General features: G+C 42.2%; 1 protein-coding gene across 2 annotated transcripts in view; it reads left to right on the top strand.

Moving 5' to 3' along the window:
* Positions 1-20,013, top strand: part of LOC128305792 (formin-like protein) — a 28,328-nt gene that overhangs the window by 1,614 nt on the left and 6,701 nt on the right. Inside the window, exons 2-4 of one of the 2 annotated variants that reach the window (XM_053043401.1) lie at positions 6,252-7,151; positions 15,923-16,006; positions 19,742-19,828. In XM_053043401.1, the coding sequence (XP_052899361.1) occupies positions 6,858-7,151; positions 15,923-16,006; positions 19,742-19,828 (465 nt within the window). In that variant the 5' untranslated portion in view covers positions 6,252-6,857. Of the gene's footprint in view, positions 1-6,251; positions 7,152-15,922; positions 16,007-19,741; positions 19,829-20,013 lie in introns of those variants that run through there. The other variant, XM_053043402.1, reaches the window with a different exon arrangement.

Here is a 20,013-nt window from a genome sequence, read left to right as displayed (position 1 = left end):
ATTCTCACCCAACCCTGAGTCGGCCCGAAGAAGGCGAACTCCCCCCTCTGAAAGCACGGATCAAAGTGGAAATAAGAAAAAAGCCGGTTTAGTACGGCGCTAGTACCGCCAGCTTCTTGGTACGTCACACATTCCAAGGTTCGGTTCGGTCGCAAACATGCGCGCGTGTTCCTCCCTTAATGCAACGACCCCCATTTCGAGGTGGGGGATTTTGGTTAAGCCGATTCCCGAATGTTTCATAAGAGAATCTAAACACTGTTAACCATCGGTAAAGCAAAAATTTTGATCTATTGTCAGTGCACAGTATAGGATATATTGATCAGCAGGTACAGAGTTCAGAGCAGATATTCATCCAGGAGTTAAACAAAAAAAAGTCATTTTTGAGATATTTTAATCCACATCCGTAGAGAGAGTGTTTAGGATGAATGGCGTTTGGGAAGTACCTCAACTATTCGAGTTTTTTAGTAATTCTCACGACATTCAAGAATTTATGGAAAAAGTTGTAACAAAAGCCCATAAGTTGAGGGTCCTTTCCTCCCAGTCAGCCCGTTTTTGAAATTTTGTTTGTATGACAATTGGCTGGAATTGGAATTGGTTGGAATTTTATAGTAATTTTCACGACATTCAAGAATTTGCGGAAAAAAGTTACAACAATTGACAGTTTTGGTAGTCTTTGTTCGAAACGCTGTGAAAAATGTCGTGTTTGTTATTTCCAAAATCCATCATCAGTTCATTTCATCAAATCCCATGCTTATGGTAGTTTATGGTTTTACTTTGGTTTTTGAACTTTTACTTTGGTTTTGAATCGAACTGCAGATGTTCGATACTGTATATAACACATATAGATATCGTACCCATATTCTTTAACTGGTGGCGGACCATATTTGACACTCATATCAAACATATATTGAGTGTGCTCTTGCACGGGAAAACACACCAAGAAAAAAACGACCAAACCAACTCTGCAGATGCACTTTGAAGCGAGACACAAATCAGTGCTCCTAACGGTGCCGGCAAGATGTATTTAGCTGCATCTAGAAGCTCATTTGTTTATCATCAAAGCGGCTTTTCCGAGCGTCTCCTCCATGTCCCATCCCACTTGTCCCAACCTGCTGCTTGTACAATAGCATCCAATCATACAGTACCATGCAGTTGGGTTCGAAATGTTTGGTAAGGCCTGGGCCCGGTTAACCTCCCCAGTTGAAGTTTTCCATCCGTTTCGTATTCCCATTCGATTATTTCATTACCTCTTTGCTCTCACATGTTATGTTGTGACTGCGGTCCGGTTTTTACGACCATTTTCCAAACCCCCTTTCCGGCGGCGGTGCCTTATGGGCGCGATCAGATACGAAACGGGCGATGCAACATCGACGGCAAACGGGCGAGATCATGATGCACAATGGAGATGAAAGTATGCATGTGTGTGTGTGTGTGTGTGTGTGTGTGTGGTGGTATTGGGTAAGGGTGGTCGATGAGGATGAGGAAGTATGGCTTTCTCTGGTTTGTGTCTTAGCCCTGCTGGCATTTGCATCGCGCCCACGAAACGTTCTGCCACGGATGATGTTCGCTCCATCGCGTTTGATTCTCTCCTCGCGGTTGGACTCGCGAGTGCATCAAAATGAGGCAAATGGGAACCTCGGGACAGATGGGGTGGAGGATGAAGCAAAGTTCAACGATTTGTACATAAAATGCGATGCATTTGTATGCGTTCGTTCTGTGGGCCGTTTGTTGTTGCATCTGCGTTTGCGTCGTCGTGTACGGACGACGGGTTTGTCCGTGTGATGAACTGTCTGCTATTTCTGTGCCCGTGTCCTCCTCCCATACTGGGGGGTATTTGTTTTTAGGGAGGCAGTAGCCCCACAACCATATGGTTCGTATTTGAACATGGAAGCTTCAGTTGGTTTGCCGATTGCTTTATGTCTGTCGCGTTTACTCAGTTTATTGTGTGAAAATAAATCCCATCTGTACACCGCTTCCTTCGAGTCTATTAAACTGTTCATAAATATGCTCACAGTGTTTTAGAATAATTCTAGAGTGTATTAAGGAATGGAATGGGTTTATTTTGCTGTTATGCAGCTTCATTTTGCTCCCTTTAATCATTCCTAAACTCCCTTTAAGTCTAGGACACTATTGCATACCGAATTTAGATCGACAAATGTTGAATTCCAAGATTCGTTGATCAAAATGAACTTACTTCAACAATCTTACTGTCTGTGGTTAGACACAATACAACCTATGCGTTCCCAACGTATTAGTGATGGGAACGACGCTCCAAATATCGCTCCTTCGAACTATCCTAATGTTTCTTAGTGCTTTTGTTGTGAAATTTATCTTCGTTTGAACATCCAGGAGGCTTAAATCGCTGTCGTCTTTAAAAAGCAGTTGGAACAGTTCCTCTTCTTTTGCAGGGAGTGAACGGATTCGCTCCGCTCCTTTTTTCAGAACCTTCCCCAACACACTACAACGCAACAATATTAGCTGTGATCCATAGCTTTAACGCATTCTATCCAGGAATAGGCTTTAATACACCAACATTGAATAATTGCAAAGCTCTGGAATACATTAATAGTTAATTTTGTTCTCAATCTGATTTGTAGTTTCCCAAACAGACTGACAAATAATATTCAAATAAATAGTCTTAAAATAGCTGCATGACTAAGAAAGCATCAATAATAATGAAACAAAGGTACAATAATGCTTTTTTTTTATTATTGTTGTAATTAAATACGCTTCGTTTATCACTATTTTATGGCGTAGTTAAGCGATCAATCACGTAACGGCTTCGGTTATCAGTGCTTAAAACCCTTTTTTCTTTCGAATGCAATTTTGGTTAAATCGTTGCATCGCTTCAACAAAATCTTCAAAACTGCTCACGCTTTGACGCTCATTTGCATGATCTAAAGCAGTGGATGCAAAGCTGCAACAGATACCGATTACGCTTACCGCAGCCGGGCACCATTTTGTGTTTCCGTTTTTCTCATTTTTCCCATTTTTATCTCGTACTACAACTGCTTGCTCGAGTGAGTTTGGTGGAAAATTCGTAATAATGAACCCAAAATGCTCTTGTGGAATAATTTGTTGTATTTTTTTTTGCACTATTCATTCAATTGCTGGCTGCGGGAACCCGCGAGTTCCACCCCTGCATTGGGAGAGGATCGTTCGATCAGCACTTCTTTTCCTCTAATTACAACGACCGCCGGTTTTAGCGATCGTGAAATTTTTGGCCAAAAGTGAGTGAGAAAATCGAACAATAATCAGCCCGCGCGGGTTATTAAACGCTGGGAAGGGAGATTGTTTCCCCGCTTCACCCGCTTTTTTGCCCGTTGTTTTGTTTCCATTTCTCGATCAATTGCCATTCGATTGGCTGGATGGAAATATGGCGTTTTGGAGTGTAAGGGGTGTGTATAGCGAAGGAAACTGTATCGGCATTACCGCGCACACCGATCGAGCGAGGGAAACATGAATGTCTTTTTTTTTTGTTGCAGGCAGGAAGGAAGAATGAAAAGAGATCCACATCGAACGTCGGGAGCCGTAGGCAGCCGAAACACCGGAAAGGTGTGTGCGTGCCTGTTTCCGTTTGTTACGGTGGGGGGAGGGCCGCGATCCAACTGAAAGGGAACGAACATGGCCCTCGAATCTGTGGTGCGTGAGCATGGCTTGGGTATGCTGTGGTGTATGCTAATGCACAGCGGGTATATATCGATTGCTTGTACACCGATGCCTCATCATAAACGGTGTTAGACATGAAACTTCAATTCTCCGCAGTTTTTTTTTTTTTATTTTCGTTGAACTGCGGGACACGCGAGCATAGCCTGAGGTTCTTGCGTTGTAGGCCTCTTTTTTTGCCAAAACTGCTTCAATCTCTGACGTACGTTGAAGGCTTTCCGACTGGTTTGTACAGTCACATCTGACAACGACCTGCTCCGGTACTCATGGGGCAGGGTACATGGAATCGATTCGTACCATAAATGGGTGCAAACACGCACGCTGGGAATTCTACTCCACCGATCATACTTAGTACAACGCCCGGTAGAATTGACGAAAACTAGGGCAAGATAGATTTATTAAGCATATTGGCAAGCGACTTAACAACGAAGCCCATGTGAAATGTTAAACAATTTTACATGTCTTACATGATCGCTTTATATTATTTCAACACATTACATGGTCACGGTTGCAATTCACCATGCATCGCGATGCATTTCGATCCGCCTGACTAGTGTTTATTGTTCAACCTTCCAACTCCCCCCTTTATGCAGTTGCAGTCGATCATGCATGTCCGCACCAAAACCGTGAGGGGGTTTGGAATTATATTTTAATCGACTGTTCGAATTTTATGACTGCAATAGTGGCCCCCTCTTGCCGACACGGGAAGCAACCTTTCGACGTTTATTTACCTCTTCACCATCTTTGCTCTCGTCGAACCATAATTGTATTCGCTTGCCAATAAATAATTTGTTATAGTTGTGCGAATTTTCCACTCGAGCCGCTTTTATTAGCTTGCGCATTTACGCAGCCTTGTTTGCTGTTAGGCTTTACAGTGCAAAATGGAAATAAAATCCCAGCTGTTTTTCGTTGCCCTCCGTCCCGAGTGGACACGTTTGCCGCGGAAGAACGTGAGTCTAGCTGGACTGCATTTTGTGTAGCCCGTTTTTTGTTTTGTTCTTCCCCCGGTACGATAAGATACTTTGATTTATTTGCACAACTGCTTTACGCGGAACGTGCTCTGACGCATGTCTTGCGGTTTGATGCGGGAAATAGAACAAGAATAAAGTTACAATAATAAGCCAGCGAGCTGTGCTGAATGTTTGCGGAAATTGTTGTTTAGTTGCTGTTTAGTTTAATGAATCGTCTTTACGATTTTTTTCCAGCGGTGTGCAATGTAGAAATTTATACAAGGGATTCGAGTTCTGCTGTCAACGAATGATAAAGTTGGTTCCATTTCTAAATTCTCTGCAGCTTGAAGTAGAATATGCAGAGTTAGATCAGGTTTATTTCTATATTTCGCGAGCTTTCGATACATAAAACGGATTCGGTTATCTCAAGTTCCGCATTGAGGGAGTTGGGAAAGCTTCGTACAGCAAACTGAACAAGATTCCAGAGTTACTAGAGTAATGGAGTTGAATTACTTTTCAACTTGAAAATTAACTATAAACGGCTCCAACACTACCAATTGAACTCCAAGAAGACGTTTCTGGTTATCTGTTCAAGTAGAACTGCAAGGAGTTACAGTTCTACCTTTTCCCAACTTAAGCTCGGAGCTTTAAACTTTGGGAAATTTTTCTAGTGTGTGTAATGTAACACACTTTCAAATAGACATTCTGACCATATCAAAACACACAATGGAACGTTGAAATGTACAATCCTTCACAATAAATCATGCATAGAAAATGAGAACTCTTCCGAACGATCATGCCATCCGGAGACTATCCGATCAGGTTAAGAGCCATCTGCAACTTCAGCAACGAGTATGGCAACTTTGTATGGCCGGAAAACAAAATCATACATGCGTAAGCACGAGTTCAGTCGAGCGCACAACGCTTAGTTCGAACTGTGTTTTAACGCCGAAACGATCGATCGATCGTGTGCGTGTACTACCTTTAATTGCAGCTGAAAAAGGGTAGCTTCCCCAACCTGGGTTTAAAATTAACGCACCAAAAAAGAAAAAAAAACAACAGAAGCATTGTGGCTGGAAGCGTTTTTTTTTTTGGGGGGGGAACGTTGGATTCTCCCCCCGCATTCCGTTCCGGAAGTTGTGAACTTTCTTCGTTTTGCTTTACGTCTCTATTTCAGAAGGTAGCAGGCAGCGAACGAAAACCATGCCACCACACACTAGATCGTCTCGCGCGCGGTAAACTTCCTACTGCTCGCGATATTATTATTGGCCTCTCGGTCCCGGGATTGCCCCAAACAACAACAACAACACAAAAAACTTCCCCCTTTTCCGGCATTAGCGTGTGGGGGGGAGGCGATGGTGCGTATTCATCTCGCATATGGCAACAACTTCCGGTAGGCGTGATTCGCGCAATAATGATCGCTTTGGGTAGTGTGCGTGTGTGTGTGTAGAGGTTGTTTTTTAATCTTGTGGGCTGTTACTCGAACGGGTACGGTGACAGTGTTGGTTGACGGTTCCGAAGTACGGGTGATGATCGCGTCGTAAATGCATCCACAATTTATTATAGCACGTCCCTGCAGGCAGGCTGTTTGTACTAAATTTGGTAATGTTAAACCCGTCTATTGCATACTTGCAGCGGTCAGATTTAATGTGCTGTGATGTGTAGTGCTGTTAATCGCCACGAAGTGCTCCGACTACCATTCGAACAAGAGAAGCGTTGGTAGAATAATAAATGCTAAATATGACGCACGGTAAATGGCCGGTGAGAGTGTTACAGTGAAGTGCGTACGTTTGTGTGTTTAAATGTGATTTGAAAAAACCAACAACAGCAAGGCTTTTTCATTGTGTTCGTCCCGGAAGTACCGTCTTGTGCCAAACGGAACGGAAATGGGTAGAGAAGAATGGAAAATGCGCGAAGAAATCGGTGTAAAGCAGGGAAAATAATAAAAATGCGCCGAATGCAAGTGTTGTAAAAGTGGTTTGTTTTGTACCGTGTCGAAAAAATAAAGGAAAGGAAGATGTTATTAGGAAGCTGTGTTTATGTGCGCATGTTAACGCTGCCAATGGTAAACGACAGGAAGTTTGGTGCGCAAAAGCGAGCCCCAAATATGTCATAGTGTGCCGAAAAAGCATAAACGTTTGTGAAAAATACTTGAGCAAATTCGGCACTGCCCGCTGTCGGGTGGTATACGTTTGTGTATAAAACAAAACAAATAAAACAAAACCTACAACAAGCCACAGGATGGGTCTTGCCTCGTCCAAAGCCGTCAACAGTATTGCGTCGCACGGTGCCGGCCCGGAGAAGAGCAATGGCCGGCTGAGCAAGGACAGCGTGATCGTCGAGACCACCAGCTACCCGTCGATGTCGACGGATATTCAGCAGCCCTGCTCGATACTTCCGTCGCCATCCGGTAGCAGCAGTATCGACACCTGGAAAACGTCGAGCTGTCACGTCCGCCAGGCCAGCATACGTTCGCGAAATCTGCAACCCATGCCGGATGCGGGCGAGCTTGATCGACGATTCGCGAAAGTGTTGGTAAGTTGATGAAAACATTATTTACGTACCCTTCAAACAATTAAACTAGGGAGCGACTTCAGGATATTTAGAGTTAATTCGTCTTGTTTGAGTAACACGGTTCCTTTTATACGCGGATTCGGAGATACGCGGTTTTTGCAAATTTGACAGCTGAGCTAGTTTATCTAGCACACAATCTAAGCAAAAGAATGAGAATTGGTCGAAAATACCTTTTTTTGTCACATAAAACATTTCTTTCTAACTTATTTTAATGTATTCTTTCTTAAAATCGCCTGATTCGGTAAAAAAATTAAGTCCAGAGAAGGAAATCGACTCTGTGACTTTGAAGTATAAACCAAATTGCACCAGAATTCGACTTACACGGAAATTCGAGTTACGCAAGTTTTTCCCTGGTAATAGCGCTTCGCTATAATAGCGTATCTCGGAGACTGCCTGTATATCTTAAAGTACAAGTGCAAATGATCGTCCCTAATATAGCAATATCCTTTTTAAGCTTATTCCCTAGACTTAGAATTTGACATTTGTCTACTCAGTGAGTTTATAGCAAAAAATTATAGCAGACAACAAAATCTCAAGAACTGCTTTAGTACAAAACGCATCTCAAAATCTACAAACTTATTAATGTTATAGACGGAAATTAAAGCTCGATTCGACGTATTTAGAGAAATGGGAGTTTTGTGGGATCTTCTCAGTCCGATCGTATTTCGTCGGCTACTTGTAATTGAATAGTCACAAAACACTAATTGAATAGTCACAAACACAAAACACAGAAGCGAGTGAAGGGGTATCTCGATGTGATTCGCTACCTGTATTGCCGCTTAGATACCGGCAGCACTAACACTCCAGCCAACCAGGCCGTCCCAAGCTGATACCGCTCAGAACGAATCAGTAGAAATCAACTAACTTCCAAGCGCGATCATTCCCTGTGGTTCTCACTTCCCTTCCAGCTATCCAATATCTTAATATCTACTCCCTTTGCTGCGCTTCTATTAAATAGCCCACAGCAGTGGCACATTATCGTGCGCTCTAATCCGCATCATAAAATGTAAATAAAGTAACGCGAAAATATTAGTCAATGGGCAATTATCGGTATGTTTTCTCCCACCGGCAACTGGCAACCGTTCTGCTGAAGAAGAAGGTGCTGGTTTTCTATTGTTTTTATTTTTTTGTTTGCTAGGCAAAAAGAATTCCTTCTGCTTCGGGTTTGTGTGAACAAGCTCTAACAAGCCATTTCACACGCACGTTTTGCGCATCGGCATGAAACCATGGGAAATACCCAGGACGTGCCTGGCCATGTTTCGTGCACGGTTCGATACGCTTGCAAATTTCGGTACCTGGCTGTAAAGCTGCAGGAGAGGAACGATAAATTCAGCAGTACGGTCGTTGGACTGATGGCTGAAGTCACCTTTTTTGTTGGAAGGTTTTTAGCGAGCAAAACGTTTATTACCATCGTACCATACGTTCATCAATAAAAATAGACGCTAAAATAACTAAATTTGGGCCACATTTGATTCATCCTATGAGTCACGGTATCGTTCCAGTTGGCTTCATCGCATTGAATTGGTTTGATTTGGCCATTATGCATGACCTACAATGAACGCAAAATTGTCACACCCATTATCTTGATCATAATGTCCGCCTGCGAATACGGAATATACTCATGGGCGACGCACACACACAAAGGGAAGACAGCTTGAATTGGCTTGAGTCATAGGATTCTCAGCGTACGATTGAAAAATGACTTCATCAATCGGTGTGTTAGGTGTCGGTGATAAAATGCGTACGAGTCAACTTCAACCCATCGAGATATACCACCCCGCTGTGTATGTCCCGTGGAAGCACTTGAGCTATTTCCGAGGGTTTCCACCCCTGTTCCACTTCCAAAGCGTACACATCACACACACAGCCACGGAAGCTCTATGGGGCGGATGTTGGGAGCGAACATAGCGAAACTTCACCGTTTCATCGCCACCGTCACACCATCCGTGCGGGGCGCGCTGATGGCGAAGTTTGCCTTGAGCAGCAAAATGCGCCTTTGTTATGTGTGCTTCAAAGTTTGCTGCGGAGGATGTCAACGAAGACTGCGTCCAGAGACCGGCGAACGCTGTCATCCGTGACGGGCTGAGGATACGGCGGAGGATGCGCGGGACAGGTGTGGACAGGAACACAGGATGGGAAGTGCATCAATATTGACTCATCATTACGCTTCCCCGTTTGGGTAGCGCTCCGTACTTGGCCATGTGTGTGCGAGTTTCTCTGTTTTTTCGGTTTCTTCAGCTTCAATTCTAAGATGCTGCTGGCAAACTGGGTGAGCTCATGCTCAGAAGAAAAACATAATTTCCGGTGAAAGATGCATCTTGAATGCGCATGGGCTTGAGGGGTTTTATTTTTTATTAACATGCTTCCGGAACTAAAGCCCACATGCGCAGGGATACAGTTTCCCACAGCTGCGCTTGGGGATGCAGTGCCGAAGTGCTCCGCAACTGACAGCTCAGTAACAGTGCTGCGTTGTTCTACATCGGGTTCGAATCCAACCGGCACGATCATGTTCTGAATTAGTCTGTTGTTGTTGTTTTCCGAAGAAGATGAAAAAGCGAGCAAGCTGCTGCTGCTGCTCGGGTATGGAGGTCTTTGTAATATGATTTTGTCTCAATAAGCATTCTCAGTAGCATCCAAAAGGCAGCAACTAGCTATGCTATAAATTATTTAGTACACTTTTAGTACAAAACGATGCAGTCCAGTCCAGACTCTTGGCGAACAAATGGCGATTAATTTGTTGTGTGGTACAAACTTCCCGCAGCACAATACGTGCCAATAGTGCCATTTTTTAAAACGCTTTCCTTTCGTACAACACTCATCGAGCCCCGGGAATGATTCCGTTTGCGTTTGCCTCATATCAATTGATTTGTGCAACAACTGCACATACGGCTATGGGTATACGCTTTTTGTTTTGCTTTTGCATCGAAAACTGCTTACGCGTCATCAGGTATATTGGGTATGGGTCAGATGTTGCGCAGGCATAATAATTCCCGTCATTTGTTACGCCGTCGTTTGGCGTACACGTCGAGTGCAGCGGGGACAATATTGGTATGGGTGTTTGCTACGCAAGATCTGCCTGCCTGGTATGTCGATCGGATCGCTTGTACTAATACCACGCCATTGTGTGATCATGTGTCGCATTTAGAACAATTGCGCGATGTAGAGCGCTGGAGAAAAAGCTGCAAAATATCTGGCAAATATTACCATTTTATTTGCACTTTCTCACAATTTGCTTACTCACTTATAGTTTCCGTGTTTTAACTGTTATTTTTTAATGTTAATTTGTATATTTTCCCGTCAAACAAACTGATATGAATATTTGACGTGAAGATATGATACGCGTGTGTGTGGAGAGTTTGAAAAATTATTCATTCGTGCGAGAACAATCATCGTGACAAGTTTCGAAAGTAGTTCAAGCGTGACCTCAGGGCCCTCGATTCAATGCCACTAACACTGTGATCTGTTATTTGTTTAACTTTAAAAAAACAGTCATGATATGCGTTTATGTGTTATTAACTCCAACTCCTGTACGTATATTACTGCTATATTTTACATTAGAGTATTAAATTTTAGGATTTATTTAAGATGCGTCAAGTGATCAAATTGCGATGCAATTTGTGTAGAGCTACTTCTTTCGTGTTGTAAATTTTGTTGAACAGTATGTTTTCTGTGCCCTATTACTGCAACGGTTCGAGGGCAACAAGATGCAAATAAATGGATCTTTCATGCGATATGGCACAACGGTATGGCGGGGTTGATTGAAAACGATGGCTATTACCTTCAAATGTCCACTGCCGACGGTGCGGAAGGTAGCAACAAACTCGATGGCGTTGTGGTTGCTGCGGTCCAACCCGAGGGTGTGCCGGGGGGTTCTATGTGGTTTAATGAAAATGACCGACACCAAGAGGGCAATCAAATTTACGAGACCCTGAACTGTTTCTGCTGCTGTTGCGTGCCCACCAAACAACATCGCTCGAACATGGGGGTCGAATATTGAGGCATGAAACCGTTGTGACGTGGTTTTGCAGTTTTTTTGGTGTTTGGTTTCGCTCGTTCACAACATAAACACGACGGCAGAAACTTATCGCGTGAGCTGCATATTGGCGGTCTGCGCCACACTTTCCTTTTTGGGATATCGATGAGGGGGAGTGAGGGGGAGGAATATTGATCAGCAAAAGCGCCTACAGTACATTATCGATAGCTCGTATCGATTGATAAATCATATTTACACTTCCTGCTCATCGTTTGACTTCCAAGAACTTCAAGTGGATAAGAGACCTAAACATTACGGCTTTACGATTTGGTGGACAGCCTAATGCTGTCACATACACGAACGAAAGCTTCATAACCTTCGAACATGACGAACACAAAAATACCCAGACCAGACGTTGCCTTGTAAAAGAAACCTTGCCTTTCATCTGTTTCGAATTGTACTGGTACACAGATACGCACCCGCATGTGACAGAGGAGAGGAGTTTTGTATTTGAAAGGGCGCATAAAACTTCACGCTTTTCACCCAGAGCTATCGACACTTTCCTTGCGTGGGATTTGAACCCCTTGCATTGGGTGGCTACCAACACGCCAGACGCCAGATAAGCAGACTACATCGGCTGATGCTTATCAGTCGGAAACCGTATTTGCGGTCCGTATCAAGAAATGGCGGAAATAAGAGTGAACCATCTTCGATGCTGCCGCAGTTGAGTGTTGCTCCCTGTTGAGCTTTGTCAACAAACAAATGGCTCTGGTGTACGACCGTGTGGTTGGCGTAGAGTACCGTAATGTCAAAGATTATCAGTGAAATGTTAATGCACAGCTGGCTTTTGCGGTACATTCTATTCATCGTGAACCGGAACGTTTAAGTGCCTCGACGGGGAGCACTCAACCATAAGACCTTCGCCCGATCGTTGCAAGTCGTCGCCATGCGCAAAGGGCTCTAGAAGCGTTGTGTGTGTGTGTATTGGTAGCGGCCTGGCTCCTTGTGAAATCAGTCAAAAAAGACGGCGGTTTGTGATTTTCGTCTAAAACCTCAAACAAGTCCGATAGAAGCAACACACAACATTACGCCGCTGCACACCGAATGCGTGCAGCGTACAATTAATCACTCACCTCGTGTTGTTGCTCGGCACAAGTGACTGGATGGGTTTGGATTCTCGGGACCTGATTGCATCTGGTGGAACCGGTTGCCGGTGGAGGCATCGTTCCAGAAATAACCACAAACAGAAAAACCGCTCCGCGAGCGTAAAATGGTTTCATTCCGTAGAGTTTCCCTCCTTCCATAAGGTCCATAAATTTGGTGGTTCCGTTCCCGATTAGAGAAATGTTCTTATTTAGTTTACGGAAAGGCAGCAATGACGGGCAGAGATTGACGGCACTAATTGCATTTCCACTTGGTGCGCTACTGGTGTTTTGAAAAACAAAAACACCCCGGTAATGCATGAATCTCGATGAGGCTCAAATTTATTGGCAATCAAAATTAATAGGAGCCTCAATGCTTTGACAGGGCATATGGGAAACATGTGCGATAAAACATATGCTACAAAATGTGTTTTTTATTAGTACATATAGCCTGGAGCCAGACTAAATGTCTTTTTCGTAATGTAATGTTAACGGTAACGGTGGTAAACGGTGCTGATTTTAATTCGACAGTACACAAAAACAATATGAGAACCGCATATGAGAACTTGCCCGTAATAAGTCCAGAAATTCTTAAAATTTCAACACATTTTTTTAAATCACCCATGGCATTAGGATAAAGCCCTATAACACTGGAGTAATTGTTAAAATTGATTGAATTGTAGTAGTATAGGAATTAGACTAATATTTGTTACATTAAATAACAATAGCCCATGATGTAAACTGAAATCATTTCAAGGTACCAGAGCGTGATCTTCGCTTGTATTAAATAGTTCCGCCATGCCGCGTTATCCTGAACAAGGATGCGAAATGATACGGAAAAGAAATGAGCATCGGTGTATGTACAAGATATACAAGATCTCTTTCTAATAGTGACTTCATGGCGCCGGTTGTATGGATTCCCATTTGATATTTCACCCGGATCTGGACTGTTATCAGTGCTATAAATTGTACTAAAATTTACTACCAAAAAATGGAGTCGTAAATTTTTCAGTATAGAGATAACAGAACGCCATTAAAACTCATGCCAAGTGTTGATGAACGGGCGAATAAAGTAGGAAAAAATGTGTTTTATAAAAATAATTAATAGTCTTCACATTTCCCAGTGAGCTAGAAAGATTATTTTAGTACATTCAGCGTGAACCAAACACATGTCTTCAAACTGGACACCATATCTATCATTTCAGGAACAATATACAACGACCACTGGTTGCCTAAACAAACACTTTAATCGAACACTTTATTCAACCATTTGATTGGTCGTGACATACGAAACTGGAACACAGCTTAGCCAGGCGTATGATCTGTTGCACACCTCCTACATGAAACTGGTGCACGATCAACTTTCTTCGCTGGCCAGCCGAAGCCCACGGACCGTGTCGTCGAGTGGGAGTGAACTTTTTTTTGCCGTTGAACTGTGTAACTGTAGAATTGAGTTAATTACGAAATAGTTTATTTGAATACCGGTTTCAATGGACAGCAAGCGAACGGCGCAGAAGTGCCCGTGGTGTTACAATCAACATATGCAAAGCATGCGATGTACTAATATTTTTTCAAATTGTTAAAGATGTATTAAAATTCATGTATTCAGTATAATTATAGTATAATCATTTTAAAGGAAATGTTTATTATCGTCACACATTTTTCCCTCTTTTGTAGCATGCACGGATCGTGCACTGTTATTTATTTTCACATCTTCTCCCCAGACATGATTGATGCTGACAATGAAGCCACATAAGACTTGGAAAATATTAACTGAATGAAACGACTTTGGTTTGACGGTTGCAACAAGAATATTTGATTGCAGCAAACAAAAAAAAAAACAAAACTATTAAAACCACACTCACCGACAGAGCAAACATTGTTCCAGACGGAAAATAAACAAACGAATGGGAACACAAACCGCAAAACAGGCATCAAGGACCCGTAATCGATCTGACACAGATTTCCTGTTCATTCATGAATGTATCGTTTATTCATGAGAAGCGAATCGTCTGTTAGTAGTAAAGGAATTGTAGCAACAACGAAGAAAAAAATCGGGAAAATGATGCAGCTTTAAGACGAGCAAAACGTTGCTTTGTTTGGGTAAAATGTTACTACTAAAACATAGCTCTAGTACAATACACTACTTGTATAACTAGACTAACAAACTAGGTAGTTGATGCTTTTGCTGTACGAAATTTCGTCGTGCTGTGTTGATTTGCCAATTACTATAAAAAGTTGTACCTTATGTCGTTTTTTTCATTCCTTCAATAGGAATTATCAATTGTTTACTTCATAACATCATAAAATTTTTGTTTTATTTTGTTTATTAGTGTTGCTTACAGGCTTTTCTTCAAATTTACTAGATTCAAGCACAATACAACACATATGTTTTTACTTATTGATATCATTTTTAGCAAAGGTTTCATATGGAAAATTCATGACGATACGTTTAGCATATGTTTTCAAGTAGAATAATAATAATAACAAAAAATAATAATAATGTTCAAATAGTTGTTAATCATTGATGAGTTATTACTCAATCAGTATCTATTTTCTATGTTGTCCGTCTACTGAATGCCACAGGAAGGTTTTACATCTAAACTCTTATTAAAAAAGCCTTACATTTGACAACATGTTTAAAGAAAAATATCTTTCAATTCGTCTCCCAAACAGTCATATTCACTTCATGCCATACGCTTCATACGTAATTCGTAAAGCAATTCAATAACCAGCGCCATTTTCTTTGACTTCTGTGACAATGAATCACTAACCTTACGCAACTGTGTAGGATCGGAACGGAACTCGTCAGCATCCATCCGCAAAAATGGAGTGAGAAAAAAACAATTCCAAATGTTACGCTCCCGGCAGCGCAACAGCCATCGGGGTCGAGTAACGCTGTAAACACACGGTTCAGTCAGTCAGTCAGTCGCGCATGTGTCGCCATTAATCAGCGTGTGCTTTTGGAACGCTGAACGCTTAGGCTTTTGCTTAGGCTCGCTTTAGGACTGTCCTTCGGGCTTGTCTAGTCGTGTCTGCCCGGGCGGGAGACGCATCGCAACGCCTGCACAAACAAAGTGTATGGAGTTTTATGGTTGTGCATTCATTCGCCGGTGAAGCAAAACAACAAAACCGGTGGCTTTTCGCGACCTGCATATTGTCCGTAGGTCGTTACCGGAATGTGGCGTTATGTTTTAAGGGGGGTTTGTTTTCTGGTTTTTGTTGGACCACTGCCTTCATTCGTCTGACTATCGAACGAAAGTAAAAGCAATTGGTAAATGAATCTTACCGGAGGGGTTTTTTTTTTGCATGCCCACTACATACATTTTACGCTCATTAACCTTCATTTATGGACGGGCAGTGAGATCTTCTGATGATGGTTGATGTGTAGAAATATGCAACGAGAAGAAAAAATAACCAAACTGAAGGCACTTGGTGTACTAATAATTAACAGATTTTTTTTTGTATAAATAAAATTTATTACGAGATGAAAAGAATAATTATGCATCATTCAAATTGTATTGTTGAAAAATTAAGACGAAAACGATTGAACCTCACAGCTTGTTACGCGTACGTTCCCTTAATTAACATTACGTTTCTTTTTTCTTTCCTTTCAGGCATCTATGGACCTTCCGCCGGATAAAGCGAAGCTGCTAAAAAACTATGACAACGAAAAAAAGTGGGACATCATATGTGATCAGGTATGTTGGGATGCGGACACCACTATGACGCTCGATAACGATTTGCATAATTGTTAAGGTGCTGCACGGTATGGATTCTCCGTGCGTTAGCTTACAGTTCTGAACGGTCGATGCGTTACCCTGAGAAAGTACTATAATTACCACCATTGTGTGAGTGCAAGTGCATTATGCATGATGTTGCACTAGCGCGATACCGTGCAACAAGCAGAAAAAAAACGTTGTGCGATCAATTGTTATTACCTCGTCTGATCGAGCCATACTTTTCATTTAATACCTCTCTTTGGATGAACGTTAGCGTGAGTGTGTCATGGGGTGATTTATTGTTCAATTACACGACCAAGTTCCGCCCAGCCCCCGGGACAAAAGCACCGTACGAATTATGGCGACCACAGTCCACCAGTCCGAAGCGCACGATATTGTGGCCAGTTGAAGGTTTTCTATTCTATTCTATTCTAAAAAAAGGTTAGACATTCCCAGCGTTGTGTGTTCTGTGGCGTGCCGTATCGTAACAGGTTTCGTATGACATCATCTCGGTGGAATGCATTTTTAATATCATTTTTAATAAGTGAATCTTTTTTATAGCATGTGGTATTTTTATGGGAAATAGGATCAAGAGGATCAGTTTCTTTACTCTAGGTGTTTTTAATCCTTATTTCAGTCTGTTAACTTTATATTGCTCTGGCGCTGTAAAAACTGCAGTCGTTACCACTGTGCCACTAGAATGTACCAATAAGATGAATGACTGGGATGTATTAAAAGCAAGACAGGCTGAAATGGACAATATAACGTCCACGAATGTCGTTCCAGGTGTACTTGTGTTGCTAACATTTGTATATGTATAGGGATCATTAGGCTAGATCAAGGTTGTATGAACCAGTGCTCAATAATACCCTCTATATTTGGAAGCTAACGATCATTGTGCGCCATTTGTTATGATCGAGGTGTTACTGTGGCGCCTAGATTGCGTTAGTTGCACATAAATTTGGAAGCTGTGAACATAGCCTAAGAGGTGTTAATCGATCCCTTGTTAGTACCCTGTGTGGAATGTGGCAAACTGTAGCTAATTTGATAAAGAGATGATGACTCTCAAGAACATTATGAATATACTCGAATATTTGCATCTAGAAAAATTTACATTTTTAAGTATTTAAATACATAAATATCACCCTTTTCTAAGCTACAATTAAGATTTAAATATTAGATTATGGAAAAAGTACTCCAGAGTTGCAGATGTTTTAGGCAATGCACGTAAAGCGCTTGGCAAAAGCAGCTCGTCCCGATGTTCTCCAAAAACAGCCATCCATTGCCTGTTCTATACAGTCCAGCACACGATGCATGTTGAAACATTCAGTGCCATTGGATGCTCGCCTGCGAAATAGAAAAGGTTTACGCTTTATGCAACTTCTAACCGATTCATCCGATTGATAGTGTGCCGTGCCCCGGATCGTGTGCGCACCGTTTCGTTCCCTGTGGCTGCACAACCGCCGGTTTGCCGAAAGATTGCCCGCTTGCTTAAGGTTGCTTTTGCATCGGTCTGTAATTATTTCGGATTACGGCATGCCTAAATTCAAAGTGTCCGATCGTCTTGAAAGCAGAAACCACCATTACCTTCGGCAGGACCAGTCCGTACGAGTGAGCCTAAATCGTATCGAAATGTCCATCACTTTGTGGGCTTATATAGGCTTGAGCTTTTATTTTAAGATAATGGTTGTTCATTATAGAGCTACATTAAGCAGCGTAAGTCTGTAAAACCGCGAGCTAAATGTTTACTGGAAGTGGCTGGTGGATAGCGTTACAACTTTATTCGATATATTGATGTGGCGTTGTACTGTCCCTCTGAATAGAGGATGGTGGTTTTGTGGATTGATGTACGGGGGGAAGGGTTAGAAAGGTCAGACGTCTGAAGACATTTGTCAAAGATGCTTACTCACTTAGGATTATGTCATTAGGCTGTTGGCTGTTCAACAAAGTACAAGCTAGATGTAAAAGAGCTGCAACTACTACACTCAACGAGTGATGATGTGATATATTCCTGTGCTCTTTTACGATATCTCATCGTTCTGGAAAAAGAGCAAGGAATTGGCAAACCTGCAACCCGTTACAAAAATAGTACCCGAAGTCAATATGAAGTTCTGCCGATGTGCAGAGTTATAGTACCGCTAAAAACACCTCATGTAAATATTTATCCCAAGCATCATTAGAAAGAGGAAAAAAAAAGGGACCAGAAAAGCATTTCTGGCAAAGTGTACTGCAACGTAATGTGAACTTGTTTATTCCATTTATGCGTCCATAAACTCACTAATGGGTCCGCTAGCACGAACTGATGATGATGATGCTTCTTGCAAACTGTCCGGAAGTTGTCGGGTGACGTGTTGCATAACGACACGTCCAGTCGTCCAAAGACATCTTGGAATTGGAACGGTTATTCAACGGTTGTGGAAGAACTTTACGGTGGATGGATGGACATTCATATTTTTTTATAGCAAATTATGTTCTCGTAATGCTGAACTATGTCTAGACCAAAAATTAGATCAGAATACTCATATCAAGTGAAAGAAACCATCAGGAGTTCTGAAAATCTTGTTGTGCCAGCCAATCTTAAACCTAGACAGTTATATCGATTATTATTCTAAAGTTCTTCAAAGCAGAATTCTTCACAGACCAGATGGAATTTATATTTTACAGACGAAAATAATGATTGCACTACTCAGAGCACTAATCATCAAAGACCACAAAGTCTTGGTTTGTGTAAACCCTTGGCAGAAAGTGTTCCAAAACGTTTAAGAAGTACTCCAATAGTCATGTCTAATCGTAACAAATAGCCATCAAAGTCTGATGATCTTTTGTTGAAAGTCAGACTTTGCATTTGAGTCACTGTATGTATATCTGCTTTTAATTTTAACAACCATTGTATGTTAAATAACATTTCTACAATTTTCTATGCGCAAAATCTTGAGCTAATTAGTGTATAAATATTGTAGCAAAATTACGTTATTGTTGTTTCTTTTGACGACGATCGCATCGCTCATTATTCCGCTTGCTCTGAATATTTCTGCGGCATCGCTTGATAAGCCGGCGGTAACAGCTGCAAAGCTTTTACTTTCGCTCTGGCCCAGGCTTACGGAGCCGTGCTATGATAATGCAGCTAAAATAATAATAACTCTTGTGCAACGCACGTTCAATATGCGCCACAGTCCCCGTGGCTCGCTTTATCGGGCGCTTCGTATTTGTTTGCTCCGACCGATGCATCGTATGACCGACTGACCTCACTCACTCTGGACAGATGATTTCATGACGCCCGGTGACGTTACACGCGTCCGACTGCACAGAGCGAAGATCATCCTCCACCACACGTGGTGTGCTGGGCGTGGTGTGAGATCATTTGGTGATAAATCATCAAAGCGGCGGTGATGTAAGACGGTTCCATGAATAATCCATGATCGCGGATCGATCAAATCATGGAAATGCTAGAGAGATTTTACAAAAGTTATCATGCAAGCAGCGCGCCATTTGTTACGACATACAACACGCGGTTTTTGTTTATCGGCACACGATCCACAGCTCTAAAAATAATGCTCATAATATGAAATGCTCTCGTTTCTCGGAGTTGATAAGAATGGTGCGATTGTGCGAAGCCAACTTTCCTGCATCTGGAAAAGCGTGTAAACAGCGTATGAATCACTTATGACTACAGCATTTTGACTCTTTCCTTCTTTTCTCATTTCTGCTCTCCAGGAAATGGTACAGGCAAAAGATCCCCCGGCACACTATCTCACCAAGCTACGCACCTATCTCGATCCCAAGGCATCCCGCAGTCACAGGGTAAGTAATGGACAATCGCCACTATTCGCGGGTGGCAGCAAAGAACATCGAGATAGGATTTCAGGCGCTGATTTCACGTACTCATCCGTGTTATTTGAGCTTCCCATCGGAAGTTCTACGTTCACAACTGTACCAAGTTGTGGGTAGATTTGAATGTCTGGATCTCCCTGGCCCTGAGATCTCCG

Source organism: Anopheles moucheti, chromosome 3 (genome assembly GCF_943734755.1).
Source record: "Anopheles moucheti chromosome 3, idAnoMoucSN_F20_07, whole genome shotgun sequence".
Lineage (NCBI taxonomy): Eukaryota > Metazoa > Arthropoda > Insecta > Diptera > Culicidae > Anopheles > Anopheles moucheti.
The sequence above is the reverse complement of the archived record's forward strand: the minus strand, read 5'-3'. Positions and strand labels throughout refer to the sequence as shown.